The following is a 27,636-nucleotide window of genomic DNA, read 5'->3' on the forward strand; positions in this document are numbered from 1 at the left end:
ACTATGAACATATACATCCATTTTTGAAGTCTTGGCCAAACTTTAAACGCTGTTTTGCCTTTTTTGGTACTTCACAAAAGAACAAACAGGGGATCTGCTTTTCTAATTTTCAAAGTTCTCTTCAGATATGAAATGCAAAGCTTGTTATATAGTATGTATGAAAGTATGTTCCTTACTCAGTTTCACCAGGCCTGACAGAACAAGGGGAGAACAACTTCCTGACCAAACACACAGACAAATTATTTTAAACTGTCTCCTTTTGCACCAAACAATTGTGACCAAAAATTGTAACATTCAGATCTTACTGCTTGATTGCATTGACAGTATTTACACCTCCTATTAAGGAGCCTGCTACTGGTTATAGGTACAAAGAAAGAGAAGGTTAAGAATCCTTTAAAATTTTGACCCTTCGTTACTATCTTGTTCTGATGAAAAAACTGGTAAGGCTAGAGGGAGCTTCATCCTCAATTTTCTGGACAAGCAGATGGCCATTATTAATACAACATTATGGTCAGAAATCTTCCTAAAGCACTCCACAGAAGCTCTTTTCAAATCCCTGAGAAGATTTTCATGATAAAGTTGAAATCCCATGCAACTACGACAAAGTCTTTGCTTTTGTTTTTCAGCTGCCCTAAAAACTGAACATCACCTCACCTCACCTCTAAAAGGAAAACCCCAGAGGAATTGCCTTGATTCTTAAGGCCCTACCAATTGCTTTATAAATCCTGAAGGGAGTCGATCTTCAGGTCTTTATTTTGAACATCCTTAAAAAGACTAGCATGTGATGTTACTGTTCAAGAGATTCACTACCATGTGAGAGGGTTCCAGCCTGGTACTACAGATCCAACGTAGTATCCCCAGGTAACAGAGAAGAGACACGCTATACATCTTTTCTATGAAGGTCTAACTCTAAAAACTAGAGCTTGTCAATACAGGAGCAATGATATTTGAGGATAGGTATTTCATACCAGCTTTTTCACTGGCAGAAATTCTACAGCTGGGAAAACAGACAGGAGAGAGATTCAGGTCATCTGATTTTGAGGACACTGGCTAGGGGAAAGAAAGAACTCCTTAACAGACACAGTGACCAATTGCTGACAACCTCGGTCTATAAAATGTCATTTTCCTAGTGTACATTAACCTACAAAAGGAAGTTACCATCTGAAATACACTCAATATAGCGATGCTTCCTTCATGTTTGTCTCTTTCTCCCCCACAAAAGGAGTGTGTGGTTCTGTTTTCACTGTGCTACTTAGTAAGCCTGGATTTTCTTGAGAAAGAGCTTTCCAGACAGGCTTCTCTGACCAGATGAAATTAGGTCAACAGCACACCTCTGAGGTAAAAACTGTAGCTTCTGAACCCTTCTCCTAGAATCAAGAGGACCAGACCTCTCCCCAACTCCCAATTGCACACCTATTCCCCTTCTCCAACCTGGCTCATTGTTCCCACCCATTTTCATCCTATTCCTAGTCATCATCTAGAATAGCTCTCCCAACATCACCATTTTCACAACACCCAAGAGAGCACAGTAAACTAACTAAATTATGCAGCTGAGTCCCTCATTTTTATACCAGTCAATAACGGCTCTTTCAAGCAAATGGTACCTTAAGCAGGAACCTGAAATGATTGGGAAAATATTTTAAAAGGTGCTTATGATCTTTAATATTAAACTAATACAATACCATGGTAACACTTGTTTTGTTGATATTTTCCAGATGTATCTTAACTTGCTGCACAATTTTTAGTTTACCCCAGAATTCAATGCCAGTATGCTACAGAAATCAGGAGGCCTTAGCTTTCTTACCAAGTAGGTAAGACAACCTCCATTTTTTCCAATATTGGTTCATAACACACCTCAATCTTATTCTCAATATATAAAATAAATGAATGCGGATCAGAGATTTTTGCGTAACAGTAAAAAGAGTTAGAAGTACATCTTGGCTTTGTTGTCATACCGGTGTTTCTGTAGTTGATGTAGCAGGCTGTTGTAATGACTGTGGTCGGGCTTCCTCTGACTGAGTCCTAATCAATCCACTAGCATGCCCCTTGGCAGTATCTCCATTTGTGACCTGAGGATGCTGCTGGGTCAAGGCAGCTTTCAATCTCTGAAAGTAGAGTAAGAAAATATTCTGTCACATTTTTCATAATGGAAGATACTGTGATAACTTACATTAAATAATAGCTATTTATATAGCAGTAGCACCCATATACTGCTAGCTACTTTCCAAACATACACAATGAGCTCACACTTTAAGATAAGAAACACACAAAGGGTGCAGGAGGATGAAACATCAAAAAAAAATTGTTTTAACAGTCTAATTGGCCTTCTACTAGTTGAAAATTGCTTGAAATCATCACTGTAGAAGTGAGTATTGAAGAGGATGATGATGAAGTTAAAAGGGTAACTGTGTTATGAACAAGTTTAGGAAGGGAATTCCTTCTACACAGCATAGCATGGAAGAAAATGCACAGAACAGTGTCGGAGAAGTGAACTAATACCATTGATGGAGTGGAGTGGACAGTGTACTGTACAATGCGATAGAGAGACAAGAGTGGATAAATACACAGACAGTAAACCCAGACACAGGAAATTTCTTTCAAAACCGAAGTAAAAAACTTCTGGTGGGTTTATAGTTTGTTTTAAATCATATTCTTTGTTCTAAGATGATATCTTGATAATGCATTAAATAATTGACATCTTTTAACTCAGATGTGGAAATTAACTAATGTTTACATAGTGCACGGCTAAATATTTTCAACAATGGTTTACAAAAGCTTTTATGAGCTGATTTATTAAGCAACACAATTACAAAAAACAGTAATTACAAACTGTATCTGTATACAATATATTTCAAGAGCCACATTATATATTAACCATGTGCTATATTCTAAAGCAGATCTTATTGACTGTACTAGTCTATTTGATAATTAAGTTTACAACCGCTTGAAAATAAAAGTTATGCTTTCACTATAAATGTGAATTAGAATTACAGCAAATTTTCAACAAAAGGTAATGTATTCTGTTTACAAGAAGCTTATATGCCTGTGGTATAATGACATAAGAACGGCCATACCGGGTCAGACCAAAGGTCCATCTAGCCCAGTATCCTGTCTTCTGACAGTGGTCAATACCAGGTGCCCGCAAGGGAATGAACATAACAGGTAGTCAGTCATCAAGTGATCCATTCCCTGTTGCTCATTCCCAGCTTCTAGAAAATAGATGCTAGGGACACCATCCCTGCCCATGCTGGCTAATAGCCATTGATGGACGTAACTTCCATGAATTTATCTAGTTCTTTTTTGAACCATGTTATAGTCTTGGCCTTCACAACCTCCTCTGGCAAAGAGTTCCACAGGTTGTGTGAAAAAATACTTCCTTTTATTTGTTTTAAACCTGCTGCCTATTAATTTCATTTGGTGACCCCTAGTTCTTGTGTTATGAGGAGGAGTAAATAACACTTCCTTATTTACTTTCTTCACACCAGTCATGATTTTATAGACCTCAATCATATCCCCCCTTAGTCGTCTCTTTTCCAAGCTGAAAAGTCCCAGTCTTATTAATCTCTCCTCATATGGAAGCCGTTCCATACCCCTAATCATTTTTGTTGCCCTTTTCTGAACCTTTTCCAATTCCAATACATCTTTTTTTGAGATAGGGCGACCACATCTGCGCGTACCATGGATTTATATAGAGGCAATAGGATATTTTCTGTCTTATTATCTATCTCTTTCTTAATAAAAGACAGACTTAGGTATCCTCAATGGCTATATTAATAGGTTTGTTTTTATTTTCAAATTTTGCACTCTCACAGTAAGAGTTTATTCAGTGTTATTAAACAAATTTCCCTGCAAGATAAACTGTGTATGAGGATGCATCTTTCCAGTGAGCAGTACTGTACTTAAAACCATCAACTTCATTAAAAACTACATTAGTATACTTCTACAACAAATTAAAGATTTTTAATTACATGACAGTCTAAAATACATAAAAATGCACAAGTCTCTCGAATAATCTTTATTATTGCAGATTGCTACCTTCTGCACAAACATAAAAGAAAAAACATCAATATTTATTATCCTCTTTTGAATGCCACCAGGCTTACAGTGTAAATTCACCTCTCTTGTGTACCATAGACAAAAGTGCACAAGAAAGGTCATTAATTCAATAAAGGCAAAAAGCGGATATATTGATGAGTAAGGCAGAAGCATTCCCTGCTCCTCACCCTGAGAAGCCCCTGAAGATACCAGGAAGAATAGTGGAAAATAGGCCTGCCACCTTTCTCTGAATACAAGACTCCCCACTACCCACAGGAGGATGACCACAGCTTATTCCCGACAGGGCTTTACCTAAGGGAAGCTGTGGGGACAGATGGGGACTCATATGGATGCCTCCACAGGTTTGGAGAAGCATCCGAACCTGTAGATGCTCAGCTAAAATCCAAATCTTACAAGGTGCTGAATTGAGATATTTGTGTTTAAATAGCCTAAAATTCACATTCAGCCCTACAACACCTGGAGACTACTTGGAGTATGATAAGATATTACAAGCATAACTGGTAGCAATGTCCATTGTTAAGGTTACTTAGCACCTTCCATTATAGGTTCCTGCTTTCAGTTGCTTATAAATTTTGTCTAACTTTAATCATTTGGACTGGAATTTTCCATGCTCTCTTTCTTCATCTCAGACTGAAGTTTTTTGGAAAGTTTTATCAAGAGGTTCTGCTAAATCTGAGACTGAAGAGTGACAAACTATTTTTTCCGATAATAAATTTATCTTTCCAGGAATTTCTTTGAAGAGCTCTAGCACCTTATGCATTGGAGCATAAACTTGAAATTTAGCAAAGGGCATAGTCCTGATATCAAAGAGGTGCCTTTTGCTGTTTTCATAAAAGTCCATCCAGATCTACACATGCTCAGCAGAGGTTGTTGGAGGCTTATTGCTAAAAAGTCTCCAAATACTCCATTCTGAACTGATATGTCCCAGAGCAACAGAACTCACTATATACCAACTGCACTAAGCATGCCCTCAGAACTGACAGTCTGCTACACAGTAGGCACAGAGCTAGATATATGAAGACAGGAGGCAATGGAAGGCATCCAAACTCTTGGCCTGTGAGAAGGTGTACTGGGGGCTGGAAGTCAAGAGGAGATGAAGTTCCAGTCTCAGCTCTTCAGCTGACCAGTGTTAATTCTGTGAACTTCCAAGCCATTATTGTTAAGCAAGGACTCATACCTTCCCCTACTTTAGGAGGCAGGAAAGGATCTTAATCCATTTTACAATTAAAGTAACAGCTTGAACAAAGCCACTTCTGTCAGAGTTGAGAACAGAACCCAAACCTCTAAAATAGCAAGTCACATAAGTTGCTTTTCACAACAAATTACACCAAATCTATGTGCTTAGCTGTGGTGCTTGGCTAGTTACACTCACCTTCAGAGCTAGGAATAGAATCCAGAACTCCTAACTCCCAACATTCCTCTGCTGTTCTGCAAATAGTTGTGCAAGCCACTGACACTGTATCTGTAGTATCTTCAGTGACTGGTCGACATAGACAATATCAGCTTACTATCACAATTAGTTATTGCTTTAATTCAAGTGTATTCTTACATAAAATGTCAGGGGCACCTAGAGTATTGTATTGGCACTCTTATTACAGTGTGCATAAATCTTAACTAAGTGGTCGAAGTCTAGGCTATCCCTCTTGAAGTCTTGGGTTCCTGGTGATAACCCATGCAGTGGATCAATATGGGTTCACCTGACAGAATTTTTTTCCAGTTGTTTTTTTAAAGAAGCTATGACACTTCTCACCAGAATGTTAAGAGTTCAAAAGTCACTCACTCATAATTTAAGAAATTATGGAGAAAGTGGAGAAAGTGAATAAGGAAAAGTTATTTACTTGTTCCCATAATATAAGAACTAGGGGCCACCAAATGAAATTAATAGGCAGCAGGTTTAAAACAAATAAAAGAACAGGAGTACTTGTGGCACCTTAGAGACTAACAAATTTATTCGAGCATAAGCTTTCGTGGGCTACAGCCCACTTCTTCGGTGCATCCGAAGAAGTGGGCTGTAGCCCACGAAAGCTTATGCTCGAATAAATTTGTTAGTCTCTAAGGTGCCACAAGTACTCCTGTTCTTTATGCGGATACAGACTAACACGGCTGCTACTCTGAAACAAATAAAAGGAAGTTCTTCTTCACACAGCGCACAGTCAACTTGTGGAACTCCTTGCCTGAGGAGGTTGTGAAGGCTAGGACTATAACAGGATTTAAAAGAGAACTGGATAAATTCATGGAGGTTAAGTCCATTAATGGCTATTAGCCAGGATGGGTAAGGAATGGTGTCCTTAGCCTCTGTTTGTCAGAGGGTAGAGATGGATGGCAGGAGAGAGATCACTTGATCATTACCTGTTAGGTACACTCCCTCTGGGGCGCCTGGCATTGGCCATGGTCGGTAGACAGGATACTGGGCTGGATGGACCTTTGGTCTGACCCAATACAGCCATTCTTATATTCTTAAGAAATACAACCTTAATGCACCCCCCTTGTGCATGTTTTATTAGAGTTGTCCAGGAATTTTGGAAGCAGGCTTTTGCTGGAAAATGCCAAATCATCTAATCTGAAATGTTTTGCAGAAACATATGTTCTATGAACTTCTGACAACCACATGCTGGGTTCCCTTGGAGCTGTAACTTCTGGCTCTAGCTGCGGTTCAGCTCCTGATTCAGGACTTCCAGCTTCCCTGCTGTGGAGCTGGGAGCCTTGCAACTTGGGCTCAAATTTTCCAAAATGAAACATTTAGATTATTCTGGAACAAGTTTTGAGGAAATTTTCCCTTTTGCGGGACATTTCAGATTCGAATTTTCCCTCCAGAATTTTGGAATTTTCCACAAAACAGAAATTCTGACTTTTGACTAGTTCTGTGTGTTATGATTACAGAGAGCAGGAAGGATGCTCTCTTGTGTTTATGGTACTAGACGAAGACTCCAGTGAGTTCAAGTTTGCCCCTGGCTCTGTTAGGACCTTATGTAAGGCTAGCCAAGCTCATAATGAATACATATAAGAGGATCAAATTAAGGTTGCATGGGGAACCTTTATCATAGCATTTCCTAACTTTTGAGTGCTTCACTTTGCAAAATTAACATTATTTTAATTTTGGTTTTTTGTACATAATAGTTAAAAAGTGGTGCCAATGAAGCTTTGCACATTTTTTTTTTTTTTTTTTTTACACTGCACATTTTCCCAGCTTTGCCTGACCACTCTGGCAGGGACACAGGAGGTTGCTGGAACAATTTGCCTGAGGAAGAAAGGGAGTAACTTGCCCCAACCTCCTACGAAACTAAAAAGTCAATTCTAATACCAAACACAGAGGAAAACTGCAGTCCTGTGCCGGCAATTTTTACTTAATTCTATATTTTGCAAAATTCTAAACTCTCATTAAAATAAGTTAATTTTCCTACTACTGTAAACACAGCTTTGCAAAAAAACTCCAAGCCCTGCCACCAACTGTCTCCGGTCAAACAAGAGCAAGAGCAAAGGTTCATCCTTTGTTCACTCAATTCTCCTTACTAAAATGTAATGTCCAATTAGAACCATTCCCCCCCTCATTCTGAAAGTACAGCTGGAGTACTAGTAGTTTAATGGTAAAGTTTCCAAAACTGTCAGGGCAATGGACTGGATAATCTAACAAGTCTTTTCTATTTCTAGAGCTGGGCAAATATTTAATAGTTATATGACAAATTTCAGCTCATTTTCCCTTCACAAATTTTCTGCAAAGACTGATTTTTCTCAAATGAATTATTTTCAATTATCAGCTGAATAACTTCAAATATTTCTTTAACTACAGCTTGTTGATAAGCAGTTCATTGCAAGTACTAAATAGTTACAATTGGAACTCTATTAATTAGATACAAGTTAGATGTTATGTTTCTATTCCAGTTTTTAAATCAGGTTTCTGATGCGAATGCTAACCATTACAAAATAAAAATTAATTCTGTGCAAATATGCTGTAATATTTGGTTAAAGTTGGTAGGTTCAATGAACCTGCTAGCACAGCCATTTGCTAGAACAGTAACAAAGAAAATGCAAAGGGGTGAGAAGATAGGCAAAGTAAAGTCTTTTTAAAATATTAATATTTGCAGGAAAACTTTTTGCAGTATACACCCAGCTCCATTTTTTAAAAACTCCTAACTGCCATGATTCTATTGAACTGAACACAAAAATCTCTCATACTAAGTTTGCAAAGTTAAAATCAAAGGAAATTCAAATGTAAGGTTCCAATAGCAACGTTAACTCTGCCAGAGTGCACATGCATATTGTCTACTGAAATTTTCCCAATTAAATGTGTAACATAATATTACAGTCTATGCTGTGAAATGTATACCATCAGACAAACACGACTTGCAAATGGCCACACTAATATTGTTTTGGAAACTTGATTTTTGTATATAATGCTAAGTTTACACAGTTAAAAATACATTTTTTGCATTTAAAAGTAAATAAATCGCATTTGAAAATTTGTTATATAGTTGAAACAAAATAGATATTTACCACAGAAATAGGAATACAAAACAATTCCCTGTTTTAGGCACAGCAGAGATTGAGAGATGTATATAAGAAACCCAAATACCAGATAAGTATTCCAATACTTGCATGTGGCATATGGGTCGACGTATTTCAACTGAATAGTGGGGTAGTCACCCAAAATATTATGAATTTTAGTTTTAAAAATCTGATACATTTCTACATATATTAAAGATTTATTCTTTATATAGTTATAGTATTATATGTGAAGAAATAATAATGGCTAATCATAATCTAGATGCTTATTCAAGTGAGGTTAAATTATCACAAAATAAAAATCTGATTTTAAAATAGTTTAACATTTAAATCTTTACTAGTGAAATTTTAATGTGCATGTGTACCCTTGAAAACAAATCCTTTTCACATCTGTCAAAATTTGGTAGGAATAGATCACTCCATCAACAGCTCACAGAAACTAGATAATATTCTCTAGAAACAATTTATGAAAAAGTCAGATCCATATTTCATATCTGCCACAAAAGCTCATCAGAGTAATAACCCTCCTTCTCCTGGGTGTTATCCTACCATCTGCTGCTCTATTACTTATCTTTATTTTGCAACTAATTAACAGCATAATCTTCTAAATTCAGCAAGTTAATTATCATTATTGTGGTCTTTGCAGCATCATCAGTCCTCATGAAGTCTTGTCTCTCCACCCCCAGAGAACGTATGAAAATGAACTAGGTTGGGAGAGGGTCTGTTTCTTTAGAGTAGGCTCATTAGGTGTTTGCTGATTAGCTCGGCATGCAGAGAGGCAGGTCAGAAGAATTCTGCTGAACACAAGGTCCCATGCCGGGCTCAACCAAGCTAATATAGGTTTCTGAACATTTGCCAAGCTGCCCTCGGTCAACTCTCAGTAGAAACCCCCTGCAGAAAGCCTACTGGCTACCCACTGTGTTCAAGGTATTTCTCAGTTTGTCACAAAAGGCTTTGTATGAAGGGTTCTCCAGAGTAGAACTTTGTTTAAACAAAGATTTTTAATTTACTTTCTTAGGAAACTTCATGATTCACTCAGAATGTTTTCCCCAACGTTTTTTGTCTGCATCCTCAAACTGCATGTTAATGACAAACATGCTACAGAGCTTGAAGGAAACCATCCTTTTTTTTTATATACACTGATATCTGGAATTTCAGATTTTCCTCTCAAACAGATCAAAGACCCAATTCTGAAATAACTTAGCCCTCCCTTACAATACAGTATAATATATTTTTCCACATCGCCTACTGTACCTGCATGTGTTCTGGGCACCTCAAAAACACCACCCAAAAAAAAAAAAAAAATCAACCTGCATGTGTGGTTTTACTTTTGTGTGTGATCTTAAGAGAGTTCTGTATAACAATGGACACTGAGCCTGTGTGTGTGAAAACCCACAATTTGTGCATATGGCACACTTCATACATGATCTGTAAAGCTGATCTTCATACAAGACTCCTAGAATCAGCTGCACATGAGCTCCCAATGTGATGCTGTGACAAAAAGAATGAATATGATGCTGGGATGCATAAACAGGAATCTCAAGCAGGATAGAGAGTTTATTTTACCTCTATATTTGGCACTTGTGCAATCACTGATGAAATACTGTGTCCAGTTCTGGTACCCACAATTCAAGAAGGATGCAGATAAGTTGGAGAGGGTTCAGAGAAGAGCCACAAGGAAAATTAAAGGATGAGCAAACATGCCTTCTAGTGACAGAATTAAGGAGTTCAATCTATTTAGCTTAACAGATGGAATGTGAAGGGGTGACTTGATTACAGTGTGTAAGTATCTACATTGGAACAAATATTTAATAATGGATTCTTCAATATAGCAAAGAAAGGTATAACATGAACCAGTGGCTGGACCACTGGAAGTTGAACCATTGGAATAATTTACCAAGGGTCATGGTGGATTCACCATCATCGACAATTTTTAAATCAAGATGGGATGTTTTTCTAAAACATATGCTCCAGGAATTACATTAGGGAAGTTCTATGGGCTGTGTTACACAGGAGATCAGACTAGATTATCACAGTGGTCCCTTCTGGCCTTGGAATCTATGAATCATCATTCCTATTAAAAGCAAACAAACAATAAAAAATATTTTCAAAGGAATAAGAGCAACTGACACCTCGTGCTTGACAACACTAGCATAGAGTAATTCAAGCTAACACTGTGTACGTGAACATCCAACTCAAAAGAACTACATTAGAATGACTGTTTCACCTACCTAAATTTAATATTGTATGCAGGGGCTTAAATGCAATACATCTTACTGTCTAACTTCATATCATTATGCTTCAGCATTTAAGCATACACTCAATTGTTCCTTATACAGTATATTTTTAACACAGTCTTACTGGAGAGTGCATCGCAACAAAACGACCAAAGCTAGATAACCATTTTCCTATTTTCTCTCTCTCCAGGAATTTTTAATCCCTGTTCTTTTTTCTTCTATATATATTTTTTCTGGTTTATTTTCATTCTTTATCTTATTTTCTTGCTCCTGTGTTTTCTCTTTCTCCCCACCCAGGGCAATTGTGTTCACAGTGTACTGTCCCCCTACAGGCTGCTTACAGCCTATAAGGTGACAGGCAGTGATAGCGCAGATTAGAGGAGAGAAAACAGCAGCAAAGGAGACTGAACAGGGCTCTGGCAGTAATAGCCTTACAGCTCCCTTCACATGAGAAGCCAAGACTGTGCCACCCTGAAGGAGTCTGACATTCCCAGGTTGGGGATTCCATCAAAACAACAGCCATACCAAATAAAAAACAAAACAAAAATCCAACTATTTAAATTATGTATTTACAAAGTTAATATGCAGTTGTGCTTGCACATTTGTTTTGTCAAATTTATACTGGTATGAAATTTGATTGCACAGGGGAAAAACATCAGAAGAAAACTATCCTGTAAGGTTAAACTTTTTTCCAGAATGTTAGCACCAGACATCTCAATGATACATCTTCAAAGACCAGATACACATTCTTTCAAGTCAAATCAAAAGAAGGCTGTAACTAAGAAAATATTTACAGATGTGCAATCCAGGCACTGAAGGGAGACTCAAACACATGTGTGGAAGTGGAATACAGCTCAACCAACCAAATGACAGGCAAACCTGAATATTAAATTGGGCAACTTCAGGCTGGTAAGACTTTGAAATGTCACTAGAGAGCAGATTTAGAAACTGAACTGAGACTTCAGGAGCTACTCATAGTTAAAAGGTAAAAAATGGGCAGAAGGACATTCTTTAGATGAATGCATGACTGAAGGCTATATTTGGCATGTGAGACAGATTAGGTACCCTATCTCCAACAACTGTGGGATTTTTGTCTTCTAGGAAAGCCAAGATGAAATTTTAACCATGACTTATATCTATTATCGAAGAGCATCTTTGCTGACACATTATTTTTAACAACTGAAGTTTAAAACAAAATTTCCATTTATTTCAGTAAAGCTCACTCTTATGATTACCACAACAAATGGTGCTATATATGATTTTGAGCGTGAAGCTTTGCTACATACAAGCATAAGGAAATAAATAGTTATTTATCAAAATATGCAGTGGTTCTATGCTCTGGCTCACTCTAAAAAAATATGCTAAACTAGAGTCAAATGATAATAAATTATGCGTCCAACACCCATCTAAGCTTCTATTTCCCCCCTGTACAGATGGGAAAACAGAGTAAGGGTGGGATTTTCAGAAGCACCTGAGAGAGTTAGGTGCCTAACACACATTGAAAGTTGACTCCAACTCCAACTTAGCCACGTCGTCCTTCCCCATGAAGAATATTAGGAAAGTCAAGGGAGCTTGTAACAAATGGATGTAATTTCTGTTAACCACAGAAATGTAGAGCTGGAAGGGACCTCAGGAGGTCATCTAGTCAAAAATGTGTGTTAGAAATTAGGAATAATTGGTGGACAAAATAAGGAGATTGGCTATTCTGCCCATCACTCCCTTTCGGAGTCCTCAAAGAGACTTGTGGAGGGAAAAAGCTGGCTAATGTGACAATGGCTGACTCTTACTGTCTCCTGGCACTGCAGGATCTACTGTACCATCATTGGACCTTTGTCAACCTGATTCCAAGATGTCCTGACCAGACCTGGGCAAGAGAGGGACTTAGATGACATTGCCACCTCTACCAACTCCAGCTGAATCCCAAATACCACCTGGAATTTGAGACTATCACACCACCCACCACTCCCTTTCCTATCTCTTGTCTTTTGCCTTCTGTTTAAAGAGAATCTGGCTTAGCTGGCCAAGACTGTATATTCTACAACACTGCTGTAAGCCTGTAACCGAAAAGAGGCAGCTAAAAGCAATGCCCTAAACAGCCCAACGCTGCTACAAGTTTGCCATACCTTAGAGCGACTAATAAAACAGTTTGCTGTTCCTTTGTTTTTCCAGCAGTGAGGCTGCAAGTGAAAGTCAACACTAGAGACAGAAGCTGCATTTTCCATCTGCTGTTCTTTTCTTTCCCCTTCTGTGTGTGTGTTTTGTTTTGTCTTTTAAGAAATGGGATTGGACTTTCACAGCAATGAGAACTCTAGCCCTTCTCAACTAACTTCTCTTTTCCCCAAAAGGACAGTTATTACCATCTTTAATACCATCTAATAGACTGTCAAGTAAGTGGGGTTTCCTTCTAAAAACTCTCTCTCCAGCTAAAGGGAAAAGAACAAGGGATGTTAAAATAAAAGCCTTCCCCAATACTTTACATTTCAAATGCTTTACCAGTTTTTCCTTCCTTCTCTCTCTCTGTATCTTTAATAAAAGGTGAAAAAGATTTTTTAAGGGTGTGTTTGCCATGGCACTAAGTAGGCTGTGGTATCTGTATACTAGACCCCAAACCTTCTTTAACACTCTTTAATGTTGGATACTGTCATATTAACATCGTTGACTCTTTGGGCCCATTTATTCCATCTAAATACATACAAAAGACACCACTAGATACATCTTCCCAGTTTGACAGCGAACCATTGATAACTACTCTGAGTATGGTCTTTCAACTGGTTGTGCACTCACCTTATAGCAATTTCACGTAGGCCACATCCCTAGTTTGCTTATGAGAATGTCATATGCAACTGTGTCAAAAATCTTACTAAAAATCACAATATCTCACAGCTACTGCTTCTCCCCATCCACTAGGCCAGTAACCCCATCAAAGAAGGAAATTATGTTGGTCTAGGATGATTTGTTCTTGGCAAATCCATGTTGGCTATTCCTATCACCCTATTATCCACTAAGGGCTTTACAAACTGATTAATAATTTGTTCCAGTATTTTTCCAGGTATCAAAGTTGGGCTGACTGGTCTACAATTTCCCAGACCCTCTTTGTTCCCTTTTTTAAAGGTATGTACTATGCTCGCCCTTCTCTAGTCCTCTGGGACCTCACCCATCTTCCATGAGTTCTCAAAGATGACTGCTAATGGTTCTGAGATTGCTTCAGTTAGGCCTCATCTACACTACTGCAGCAAGTCTATTTAAGTTATGCTACTCCAGCTACGTGAATAATGTAGCTGGGGTTGACATAGCTTAGGTCGACTTACTGCGATGTGTACACCGCACCGCATCGATGGGAGATGCACTCCTGTCGACTTACCTTAATCTTCTCATTCCAGTGGAGTACTGGAGTCGACCGGAGAGTGCTATGTGGTCGATTTAGCGGGTCTTCATTAGACCCGCTAAATCAACCTCCGTTGCATCGATCACAGCAACGTTGATCCCTAGTAAGTATAGACATGACCTTAGTTTCTTAAGTACCCTAGGGTGAATTTCATCAGGCCCTGCAGACCTGAAAACATACAGCTTACCTAAATATTTTTTAAACTGTTCTTTCCCTATTCTGGCTTGTGACCCTTCCCATTTCTTGTAAATATTAATTGTGTTGAGTATCTGGTCACAATTCACCTTTTTAGGTAAAACTGAAGCAAAATGGGCATTAAATGTTTCAGAATTTCTTGATGTTACCATCTGTCCCCCTCACTAAATAGTGGATTTACACTTTCCTTCATCATTCTCTTGCTCTTAATGTATTTATAAAACCTCTTTTTATTGCCTTTTATGTCTCTTGCTAGGTGCCACTCATTTTGTGCCTTTGCCTCATTTTGTCCCTACATGCTTATGCTATTCTTTTGTACTCATCCTTAGCAATCTGTCCACGTTTCCACTTTTTGTAGGATTCCTTTTAGTTCTGGATAATTAAAGAACTCCTGATGCAACCGTATTGGCCGCTCACTAATCTTTCCTTCACATCAGGGTAGTTTGCTGTTGTGTCTTAAATGTTACAATGTTCATTATGCTCCCTGGTCTACTGAGGATGGCAGAAGTTGTTTCTCTGGTCGGAATGATGGTGCTAGTTTTGCCCAGGGGCAAAAAGTTAGGTCATCCCTGCAGGAACCTATGAACATGGTTGCCTCCTCTTGGGCAAGTTGTCATGTGTCTTGTCAAAGAAGAGGTTAGGGCCTCAACCACCACATCAATCACTTCATCCTGAATTTCTGGAATAGTCAGAATGTCTCAACTGAGAGTACCTTACAATAATATTTTTTTCTATTTAACTTACAGTAAAAGATGCAAGATACTGTATTAGAGATTAGAAATTTCAGTTTTTGCATTATAGAAGAAAAAAGTTTAACCAATGACAGCTAGAGGCAAACAATAGATAACAGCCCTCCAAGACATTTACCAACTTTCAAGGCATCATCCCTAATTCAACAGCCTATTTATTGTCACACTGAATGTCATGTATTCAGCAGACTGTTTTGACGTTAGGTAGCCAGTTGTTTTAGCAAGTTGGGCAACCAGTTGTCTTAGCAATTACATATAGTATGTATTTATGTTACATTCCCCTAGTGTAATATGAGAAAAATCCACAGCAATGAAATACGTCTACACATGACTAAGCTGTCGCTTACAATATCAATAAGGAAATTCCAAATGAATTCAAAAATTCTGCTTCCTTGTCTTCTAGCTAGTAACCATAGTGATATACTAAGAGAAATATGTAATAAGCCTAGAAATAGCATTTAACCAATATTAATAGTATCTAGCTAATCCTGCTTATTAAGTTTTATTGACAACTGGAGCATAGCATTTTTTAAAAAGGTATTTTCATCAACTTTGTTTATCAAGGAAATATTAATCAAATATAATTAAATATTCTAAGCCCTCTGTTGGTTTAACAGAGACCACCACCAATGATAAAAGTAAATTTAATTACTCTGACATTTGCAGAATTTCAAATGTATTGCAGGTTACATTGCAGCAGTTTCATGTTTAACATATTTTTACATGCAAGAAATATACCAGAAAGACACAGAATTTGGTGTTGCAAATAAAGATTTAAATTCTGAAAATCAAATGGGAATTTTAAAAATTGGTAACCCATGTTGCCTGTTCATAATACTTTACATCGTTCTTAGCTATTAGCCTATGTAATTTTTTGTTGGAGAAATTTTTCTGTGAATATTAGGTTTCTTCTTTACACTTTAAAAAAATTATTTCTATTATTTTTGTGAATATACACTATATAGAGCGCAACTAATATATACAATTCTGATATATTCTGCCCATTCCTTATTCATAGAGACAAGAAAGAAAAGAAGAAATATGGTGAGTATGCTTTTACCATCCCATTTAAAGAAGATAAGCAAACACTGAAGTGCAAATATTAGCTACATTCTAATGAGACAACTAATGAAACTTAAATTTTAAGTCTCACAATCTTTGTTTTTCTTTATGCTATTTTTGTGCCTTCTCTGTAAGTGATTGCTTTTTCCTGTGTGAAATCAAAAGCTTTTACCACTTGTATTTTTTCATAAATAAAGCTTCATAAAGCATATTACTGCATGATTTATTCTTACTCTTAAGAATCTAATGTCTTGCCCAACTAAACAAAAATAATTTGGACCTCTAGTTTTGAAGTTCTAATAGATTCCACATAGTGAAATTCTGTGAATAGGAGTCTTTTGATCCTGTGGAATACGTCAGGTGAGGAAATAGAATTCTTGTTCTTATCTGATCCCCATTTTTTATATTAATCTTTTCCCAGAATTAAGAAAAATACATTTTCTCAGAAGGCAGTTACAATTTTTTTTTCCTGACTCTGAAAATGAAGGACTCCTTTTTCAATTCCTCTGAAGGATGAGTGGGGACTGAGGAGAAAAAGCCCTTAGTACTGTCCTCCCATCTCTTGCAGCACTTCAAAAGCCAACTCACCAAAGGGAGCAGAGATGGGAGAGTAGTTCTGACTGTAGCAGGCAGCTCTACTCAGAGTTCACTGGTGGCCAACGCACTCCTGAGAGTGGTTGTATCATTTTGGGAAAAGGGTTTCTATGTGTCCAGCAGCCTCACCTCACACAGACAGATATTTGATGTTGAAAGGGTCCTTGCCCATCTCTGGGGGTACCCCTGCACCCTTCCTCACTACTGAATACACTAGGGTTTGGAGTGGAGGCCAAAAAGAAAGTTCACTGACTGAGGGCCTGCCCAGCCTTCTCCCCACATTAATAAAGGATTTTAAGGGCTTCATCCCTCTATGCGGTCCATCATCCCCTCCTGCCAGCTATATATACAGTCTCAAAGTGGCTTCTGCAGCTATAGCAACTGGGCTGCCTGCTCCTGCTGCTGCCATGAAAGTGCCCTAGCAGGGTGCTATTGCCCCTAAATCTCCCTACTGCTTCACATTTAAAAATAATATTTTTATCTACTTACTGCTCCTGATTCTCCTCTTAATTTTTTAAATACAAGTAAATGAGTGTCAGGGATAATGCAATACTATTCTAAGTTAAATGCACGTAATCTACAAGACAGATTCAGTTTGTGGAGCTCTTCTACGGATGCACACGGGGGGACATTTATTTAATTTTTCTTTCATATATTTCCCATTCCATTTTACAAGAACAGATGGAAGTTAGATAAAAAAGCATTGAAGCAACTAGCTAACAAATTGGAGAAGATACACATTTTTATTGGAAGTGATTAATTAAAGTTTAAAACTATAATTATTATGATCCTGCTAATGTACATTTATATAACTGATTCTTTTCTTTACCCTTTTTGGTTATCATACCAATGTCTCTTTAGTGACACTGGTCACTAAACCCTATCAGGTTACATGCCTGGAAGAAGAGACCATAAGCAGCTGGGAATATTAAGACGTGTGTTGTTAGGTAAAGCCTGGTTTTTATTCCTATAGTCTTTTCTGCTAAGAAGCTTCACACCATCTTGGTATGGGCTTACCTCTGTAGTTCTTCAATTTTGCTTCTATTAGCAGGCAAGGTTCACTGCTGAAGTGATATTAAGCTTGTGTCTCCTCCCTCTCCTAAAGCCACATATACGCCTACCCTTCACCATGAGGAGCGAGACTGAGCTTACAGTTAAAAAACTGGTCTTCTTCAGAGTACATTTCACTGGCGCTGCTAAATTCATAAATGTGTTTTAGTCCTGGTGCTAACAATCATACAAGAATCTGAAATTACCATAAAACCAAAACACATTGATAGCTCTCATTTTCTAGCATTGAGATTCCAGCACAGAGCTTGCCTTCTGTAAGATCAAGGTCCGTAGAAAATAAAATTTATACTGCACGGTAACAATTACTAAGTCAAACAACTACATCTGTAGTAAGACCTAATTATTTATGACATAACATTTTTTCAGATTAACCTTCTTGAAGATCAATGGAATTCTAACTTACCAATTTTGCCTCTGACTGCACTGGCTGTGGGGAGGAGGGCCCTGGGATTCCTGGGATACTAGGCACCATGGTGACAGGTCTAACAAGCTGACCAGGAAAGTCGTAAAAATGAAAAACAATCTTTGAGTATTCTAGCATAATACAAATTATATGATTGCATTGCCCACTAGAATCAAAACAGCTACTAGAATCAAAACAGCTACCAAAATCTGTAAAACGAAGTTCTAAGGCTTAAGGTATATCAATAGCTTTTTACCCTTTCAGAGTAATTAAAGTATTTCTAACCATTTAAGTAATATTTGGAATGATAAAGATATACTATTCTAATGAGTATTCAGAGCACAAATTACAATAGTTGCCAAAAATATGTATCACACCATAGTAAATCAAGTCCAAAAATCTTTTTTTAAATGTCAGTGTTTGAAATTAAAAAAAAAGCAGCATTTATGCAAGTCTGCATTATTTTATAATTAAGAATGTATAATAGGTCATGTGTAAACTTACTGGAACTGCAGCAGGGACATGAACATTAGAATTTGTGATTGAGGCAGGAATAGCAACAGGCATAGTTTGTCCATTAGGAAGATGTAACAGCAGAGGGAAAGGACCTGGTACTGGTCTAAGAAAAACAAAGAGGAGGAAATATTTTAAAAGGACACAAATACACAGCAGAATTGAAAGATATTTACGTTTCTTATTACAAAGTTTGATACATTATTAATTTGGTGTAACCCTGTCCAAACTTAATGCAGCTTAAACTATTTGCCATTTTAACAATATATCAATAATATCCACGTTCTGTACATTTAACAGTAATTCTGTTTGACATAACTGTGTCACAGTTATAATGTAAACTCACTGTACTGTTGGAGAATATGGAGCTGGAGGCCGCATTGTTTATTAAATTGCAGAAAAAAAAGTGATCAAAAGTACTTTGTAAACTAGACAAAATCTTTTTAGAAATCTGTAATAAAATATTTTACTATCACATAACTTACACTATTGGCCTGTTGGAGGATGGAGCCTGGGTAATGACAGTGCTAGAAGTTGGTGAAGGTATTGCCTGCTGAATAATAACACTTGAGTCAGAACTTGTTAGCAATACATTAGGAACCTGCAGTGATGCTGGACGAACTATTGTTGATGTAGGCTGTGCAGTCTGCTGAAGTGACACTTCCTATGGGAAAAATGAAAATTAACCATTGAAATTACAGACCATCAATAAAGATTATGCAGTGAACATAGATTACAGAGAAAAAAAAATTAGCAATCTTTGTAACATTTAACCAACTTACAGACTGCTGGAGTGGAATGAATTATGCTGTTTTAAAAAACTGAATAAGTTCACCAAAAATATAGGCTCAATAATTAAGGCTGTGACAAACAAAATCAAGAAATGTATCTGTTCATCACAATTTTAGGACAAATTCAAGACCAGTTTGCTGAGCTATGAGACATACTGCTCCAATATGCTGTCAGGGTTTATATTAGTAAGTCCAATAGATACAGGGGAAAGGAATTGACAATCAGAATTATGCTACCGGTTGCATCAGTTCTTGGTAAACAGAGCTTTTCAGTATGCCCTGACATACAGCAAAGAGAAATATAAATGAATATTTCTTTTAGGTTTATATAACAGCTGAAACAAAAGGGCCATTGGAATCAGTAAGAACCAAAAAACTATGTACATTTGTTACTCCTTTTAAAAAGTAATTTCTCTTATTTAACTAGGACCCTATCTTGTGAAAAATACTCACAGGATTCTACAGTTCTTTCAGTCTTTCAAGATGCTTAGAAATACCCTCACCTACATCTTGACTGAATCTTAAAGAAAGATTTGAGCACAGAAGATAGATCACTGTGCTTGTAAACCAGGCAAGTAACAGAACTGCCTGAGGATGTGACTGTCATAATCCTGAGAATGGCAATCAATTAGGATTCAACGAAAATATTAAACAAGCATTTAGCATGTCTATACATACCTTCCATCTGAAGATCCCAAAGCACGTCACAGAAGTTAATGAAACAAGGCATTACCTTTAACATGGGACCCTGTATACTGTGCTATAAACTTTACCTACTGTACACGGCAACTAGCCCCCAACCAAAATTAATGAGAGAGCACTGCATGATGCAGCAAACTGGAAATTATATGGTAATGCTTGTTATTACTAAACTCAATAACCTTTAATTGTACTGAAATAGAATATAAATACTCCATAAAATGAAAACACATAATAAATGCATTCTCTGGACAGGGCAGCTGAGCAGTTAACCAAACCAGGACAGGGCTAAGATGAAAACCCGTTAGCTGCAACTCAAATCAAGATCAGATAAAAGTGATATTTGTGGGTTGGAGAAAGAGATTATCTCCACCGATCGAGGAAGCATGCCCACTGTTTGTTCCTTATTAGATCCTCTATTGCTCTTGGAGGTACGTGCAGGTAGCAGCAGCAGAGCACTTTATCTGGACTTGGCTTTTATCTTTCCTTTTGGATGCAGGCCTTTCCAGTTACTTATGCCTTTGTCAGATTTGATTGCTGCTGTACTCAGGACTACACTTTAAAACTATGAAAAAAAACCTTCAATTAGTACAGATTTCAGCTGTCCACTTATTAAATGGTATTTCACTTAGGGAACATATTACACCTGTGCCCTATAGGCTGCACTGGCTTCCATTTGATTTCTGAATGAAGCTTATGTTGTAGATTTGGACTGATAATGCCCTGAATAGTTAGGGACCTAGCTGCCTAAAGACTGCTTCTCTTTCTATGGTGCCTTTTGAATTCAGAAGTGGTCAAACTGGGAGCATTTCTAGTTTAAATAGGAGTGGATTGGCAGCAGGGCTTTTTCAATAAAGAGACATTTAGCTTTGAAACTTGCTCCTCACCAAAGAGCCAAACACAACCTACATTTGTTGCATGGCTCATCAGTTCTCCCAGATTTTGAACAAAGGCGTGAAGCATTTCATTGTGGGAAACCAGGGGAGGACTGCAGCGGAAGAAATCTGCTGTGTAGATCTCCTAAAGGGTAACCTTGCGCAGATTAAGTTTAGGAGCTGTGCAGAAGGAGAATGTGGCTGCCATGAAGAGCTCATAAGTGCTGCAAGAGTGGAGCTGTGATCCTGAGCAGTTTACAAGCACCAGATGGCAGCAAATTCCTCCTGTAAGTCTTCTTTACCCAAGATAATGCAACTGCTTCAGCTGCTTTGCCCATTCGGCTGCAAGAAAAAGGTCTGGTGGCTCAGGTCACACTCTCATCCTTGATGCACTGAATCATGAAAGATATCCCTTCTCCCTGCCTCCCACTCTGTCCTTTTAATACCAGAAGTATAATAGCCAGCAAAGAAACACATTTGTTTCCCCTTTGGGAAAGAGGGGGACTAAAAAGCAAGCAGAACCTAAGAAGGCAGGCAAAATGTCAGGCTGATAGCAGGAAAATGGATATTTTGTGAATTTATATGGTATCCTGGCAAAACAAACAAAAAAAGGTAAACTATGTGGTCATCTGTACAGTCACAATCACATTATCTAGGCCAGGATTAGGGTTGTGGTGCTGGGACGGTGCTGGTGCAGGTGATCAGTCCCCCTCATTTGTCAAGGCATTTATCAACAACAACAACACAAAAACCTGTGACTTTTACTAACTTTACCAATATCGCACCATGATTTTTTGATAAAAAAAGATGTGACAAATCTGCAGCCCTATTTATGATGTATAAAGATGCTCTTTTTTTAAAAAGTTGTTTTTCTTATGAACAGAACAGGAAAGTCACGGACTAAATGAAGAAAAGTGAGTGAAGTGATCTGTATAAGAGAATACCTATCAAACTGAAAAGTAAGATCTACAAGATGGTAATTGGACCAGCACTTTTGTATGATTCTGAGAGCTGGACCCTGAGGAAGAGCCAGGAGCAGTTCTTGAATACAGTGGAAATTAGTGTTAAGATGAATGCTTGGAGTTATAAGGTTGGAATGGAGAAGGACTCAAAGAGCCGAACCCATGTAGATGAGACTAAGACAAGAAGAAGAAATATCAGGAAAAATCTGTTCTCTCCTAAATTTGTTGGAGGACCAGTGGGAAGAATAAAGAATGTTTATTTTAAGCAAAATTTACCTGAAGGGTTGAAGGTTTTGAATCTTTTACAATATGACTGCCATCACTGTACAATCAACAATTAGGTCACCAAAGTAGTTCTAGTAAATATATACTAAACTAAATACATTGCTGTGAATGTTCTTTATAAAAATGTTTTGAATCCAGAAAAATAAGTTCCTGACCTTTTCATCACTGGTAGTGGACTCTGGATGAGGTAAAGGACTATCCTGATGAGTTGTCTCCACAACTGAAGGCTCTTCAGTTTTATTTCTTATGATTGGTGTTGCAAGAGGAGATAGATCTAGAGGCATCTAAAAGAGTAAACATGCAAATAAACCTGTTAGCCACTCAAATTATAATATGTAAAAACAAAATAAGCAGCTGGGGAAAGTATCAGCCCTATGGAGTAGAGGCTCTGTTCTCAAGGAGCACAGGCCATCTAAAGCAGAGCCAGCTCATTAAGCTACCCCTCATTCCCACTTCTACATGACCTTCAGTCCCTTGGGCAGATGTCTGGTTCCTCTCCTTTCAAGTCCTCAGGCCAGCCAAAGTACAGGCCAATTCATGTAAGTTCTGTAGGAGAAGTGTTCCTTTCCTGAAAACCTTAGGAAGTTAACAGCTGGGAATGGAGCCTAAGGTATTCTGCTTCACAAGATAGCCATATTCTCCAGAAAGCCCCTTGTCCCTGCCTTGTATTATCTTCAGTCCTTTGGGCTTCTGCATGGCCTGCTCTCTTCTATACTCTGAATGCTACAGCTGGACATACTGATTCTAACAACTTGAGAATGAGGTCAATTATGTGACCATTTATGTGACCATGTAATCACACTGTATTGGGCTCCTTGTCTGTAACTGATTACATTTTCAATTCAATCATAAGTAGCTTGTAATGGAGAACTCTCAAAATCACAAATACCACTTTACCACATAACATACTAAAATTTTAAATTATATTGCTAAGAATAAAGTTTAAACTTTGAAAGCACTTTAAGTCTCAAAATATATGGAAGCCTAAGGAGGAAATCTCAACCTAGGGCAAAACTTAAAAAAACAAACAAACCCAAAAAACACACAAGACTCATTTTTCTTTCCCAGTAATTTTCTGTCTTCTTTAGTGTGATTGCAGATTTGTTCTGAATAACTGCCCTCCATCACAACCTAACTTCTACTTTATTTTGAACTCACATCATGAAGTTACATTGCAATGCTTATTAAATTTTATTGTTACCAAGCAAATGATTAGAATCACAAGTGTGACATCAAAACCTTAAGTTCCAAAAGCTACAAGGGACAAAACGTTATCAAACAAATATATTGAATAATTATTGAAAGAGATAAAATTGTTTAAAAAGAGAATGGGAAAAATATATTTAATTGCTCAAATGGCTTCACATTGTTAAAATCTGACAGAACAACTTTTAAAGGCATGAGGACTACATCTGGAATTCCTTTAAGAAAAATATCTTTTAACCAGTATCACTGATACTGGTTAAAGAAAGTCCAGAGTATTTAGCCACTGACTCATATTGCAAACTAGCCCATCTGTCAAAATACCTTAGAGGAAAATAATTCTCTCGAGAAAGAGTATAATGAAAGGTAAAAATCTATCTGGTTCTTTTAAGAGACAACCAAACTTCATTAAAGAGAGAATATTGTTTAGGAGTGCCCCTTCTCCCTATACTCTTCCAGAACATGGAAGTTAAAAGCCAGAAACTAAAACCTCTGAAAACCAGAAAATGCAGTTAGATAACTTCTCCCACATGATACTCCCTATTAACCCCATTCTCCTTTGATCACTGCCCTTAGGAGTCACTCAGGGAGATCACAGTACAATATCCCTCCCTAAGACATGAATGTCAGCTGGGAGGATGAAGAGCAGTGTTGAAGAAACTGCAAAGAAGTTTTAAAAATTCTTTGATCCTTGTAGCTTCCTGAGATGACAGTGAGCGCTCTGGAAACCTCCTGCAAGTACTCACAGGCTCAATAGTGCTACATATAATGGTGCAAGAAATCTATTAGCGGGAGTCATCATTTGGAGCTGTGTTGGGCTCACAGAAAATGGCAGGTGACAGATTTTTTTAGGGCTCGGTAAGGTTCTATTATATTCCTAATGCCTCTGCTATCTCCACAGAGACAAAAAACTAAAGATGTGATCCTGCATACCTTTGTACATTTGAATAACTATATTTATATGAGTAAAGTTTTTCACATTGACAAGTGCTTGCAGGTTTGGGCCCTAAGCATTTATAAATGGGAAGGAATTAAAATGAAAGACATCACATCTAAATGTATTTAAATAAAGTTCACTAGGAATGGATTCAATTCAAATTTACGCAAAAATTCAATTTGTACAATAAAGAACAAGTGTGGTGGTTTTGGTTGTTAACATTTGTCTTTCACGTGGGATTTGTCTGTCAAAGAGATTTAAATGTCAGTTTAACTGAAGTTAAAATAGTAAAATCTGTTCTCAAACCATACTTCACATTTAGTTGCTGAATTTGATTACCACTGTTTAACTCATTATTTTAACAACTGAATATTAGTAATGTGTACATTGTTAAAGTGTTGTCTAATCTGTATACCTGCAAAACAATTGAAGTATAAGAGTTATTCCTTCCGCCTGATTTTTATTTATATATTTTTTCTCTTTGTAAGAACTGGGTTCTTTTTAGAACCATTTACTCATTTAGGGCCTCATAAAAAGCCCACTGGAATCAATGGAAAGGTGCCCATTCACTTTAATAAACTGTGGATCGGGCCTTTAAATAATTAAAAGACAACAGTAAAGCCAATTAAAGCCACATTGTATAAAACGAAACAAACAGGTGTGTTAGTCTTTGCAGGATTGGGGCCTAAATTTGTATTTTCTCCATACAACATATACCTACACTTCTATGTTGATGACTGATGCATTTCAAAGTTGAAAAACAAAATAATGAGAACATTGATTTTTTTAAAGCATACATCCCAGTATAACACGGTTCCTCTGCTTTATCAAAACAAACAAATCTCTCAGTACACTAAATACTTCCAGACCAAAACAAAAATATTGTATACAGTAACTTCTAAGCCCAATATTGCCAACATACTTTTTTAATGTCATCTTCTGAAGCCTTTTTGAATTCATTTTCAAAAGGACTTGCTAATTCATTGAACAAACCCACTTCTTCACAGTTCTTCAAGAATCTAGTTGGTGTTGGTGTCTGATCTGAAATGAAATGAAATTAAACATTTTTTTCCAAAATACCATTTAGTAAGAACATGTTCTTACGATCTTCAAAATAAAAATATGAAAATACCACCAATGCCCAAGTTTTAATTACTTTGGTTATTTATCCTAAAGTTAACACTAAAGCAAACCACCACCTTGTTAAAATAAAGTTTGTGCTACAGTTTAAGGGCTCTTCTTTAATATTATTTAAAAACAAATTTAAGATGCAACTTTTCCCTTTAATTATAAAGACTTGCAGCCCATTCTACCTAAAACCACTATTGCTAAGGTTACAAATTCATTTGTTTTAAATCATTTTTCAATTAAAGCAGGCATATAACTCTTCAAAACTTTCTGGCAATTTAATTCAAAATACTTTATATATTTTTACTGTGTGTGTAAAAATAATATTTTGGGCATTTTGGAATATTTCTGTGCTAGCTTTTCTTAAAATTGTTTATTAAACAACTTAGCTGTCAGTTATTTCATAATGTGGGTTTTGCTTCCACCTATTTTGGAGAGAGTAGTTAGATCTGAAAATATTTAAATGATTAAAAATAGACACATCAGATACATGGGCCAATTTTCTTGGATTTTTAACGTTATTTTAATAATACACTATAAACAAACAATATGGACGAATGCTAGTTCCCACTTTGATGAGGGCACACTTTGCTATGCCCTGGTACAAATTAATAGGTGTAAAACCCAACAATACACACCAGTGGGTCAGCAGAGATTGCTATCAGAGGGAAGCCTTTGATTAGACTTCTCTTCTGTTGAGTGGAGTTTTCTCTTACCTTGTCACTTTCCACTTTCATATACACACTTATAAGTAGCAGGCTACAATGGAGGCGTGAATGGTTACATACATAAAGAAAATCAGATAAAAATATGGTATTTACATTAATAACTGTTAACTTTTGGAAGGTGGCATTCACTTGTAGTTTTGGTAATTAGGAAGACTCTCTCATTCAAAACCCCAGGGATAAGATTGGAAAGGGAGATATGGCATGTGGCCAAAAAGTTTCCTAGGCCTCCAAGGCACGCTTCTTTTCCTCTTTCATTCAGGCCAGCCAGAAGTGGTACTGTTGCTCCACCTGCTGGAGAGACACAACTGAGGTTTGTAGACCAGTCCCTCATGGTATAGATACAGGGGAAGATGTAATCAAAAGTCTGAGTTCTGTCTCCATCTGTTGGCTGAAGGAACAACTCTTAAGTGCCTGGATTAGCAGAGAGGATCATTTTAAGAAAGAAGCTTTATTTTCAAACAGCAATGAGAGTTGCTGTTGTGTGAGGGCCCCCCACAATTCAAACCCAAGGGAAAGTGGCATTGAAGGACTGGTGGACCTGTTTTGTATTTCTTCTTTTATTGTGAACAACAATAGGGACTACTGCTTTTGTTATTCATATGCTGTGTCATTTATAAGTTACATGCAAAGTGTGGTGAAGATAGTATCCCAAACTTTTTTGATTTAAAAGATGTTTGCATAGTAAAACTAAAATCACAGTACTTCCATTGACTATTGTGTGAATGACTTCTGTACTCATTTAAAATTTATATTTTGGATAGTATGGAAACTCCCATTTATTTCACTTAGAATTTATGCACTGTCAGGTGAAAGTAAGCTGTTATACTGTACAGTATGTATTATAAATATAGGAGATAACATTACACAAGGTTTCACTAATTTCAAGGGGAGTTCATGTATGATAGTGGGGAAAGATCATGGAAGTACTGTAGCACGCTTGGGAAGGCAGATAAAGAACTCTCCTATTGTTTCACTGCCACTCACCTGACTGCCTGAGAGATCTCCCCCGCAAACTGCACACACTGCAGAGAGCATTTATGGTATTTAAAAGTCTGCCAGTTTTTTTAACTGTAGAATTCCATTTGTCTGCCTCTCCTAATAAATTAGCAACTTGGAATAACGGAAGGTTGGAAAGAGGGGCTAGTGCATTTGTACAATTAAATTAGACTGCTCCACCACTGGAAAATGTTTTGACTATATCTTGGGGATAGTATATGCACTATCCCCAAGAAGTTCAAGAGGAGCTTACTTAGCAATATTTAC

The 27,636-nt window shown here is 37.3% G+C and overlaps 1 protein-coding gene across 4 annotated transcripts in view; it reads right to left on the reverse strand.

The window, feature by feature from the left end:
- Positions 1 to 27,636, reverse strand: part of ATF2 (activating transcription factor 2) — an 84,797-nt gene that overhangs the window by 23,525 nt on the left and 33,636 nt on the right. For 3 of the 4 annotated variants that reach the window (XM_065413078.1, XM_065413077.1, XM_065413080.1), the window contains exons 7-12: positions 25,440 to 25,558; positions 22,533 to 22,661; positions 19,251 to 19,429; positions 18,757 to 18,871; positions 18,253 to 18,339; positions 1,956 to 2,105 (exon numbers count right to left, since the gene is read on the reverse strand). In XM_065413078.1, coding sequence (XP_065269150.1) covers positions 1,956 to 2,105; positions 18,253 to 18,339; positions 18,757 to 18,871; positions 19,251 to 19,429; positions 22,533 to 22,661; positions 25,440 to 25,558 — 779 coding nt within the window. The remainder of the gene's footprint in view (positions 1 to 1,955; positions 2,106 to 18,252; positions 18,340 to 18,756; positions 18,872 to 19,250; positions 19,430 to 22,532; positions 22,662 to 25,439; positions 25,559 to 27,636) is intronic. The other variant, XM_065413079.1, reaches the window with a different exon arrangement.

Source organism: Emys orbicularis, chromosome 11, assembly GCF_028017835.1.
Source record: "Emys orbicularis isolate rEmyOrb1 chromosome 11, rEmyOrb1.hap1, whole genome shotgun sequence".
In the NCBI taxonomy this organism is placed as follows: domain Eukaryota; kingdom Metazoa; phylum Chordata; order Testudines; family Emydidae; genus Emys; species Emys orbicularis.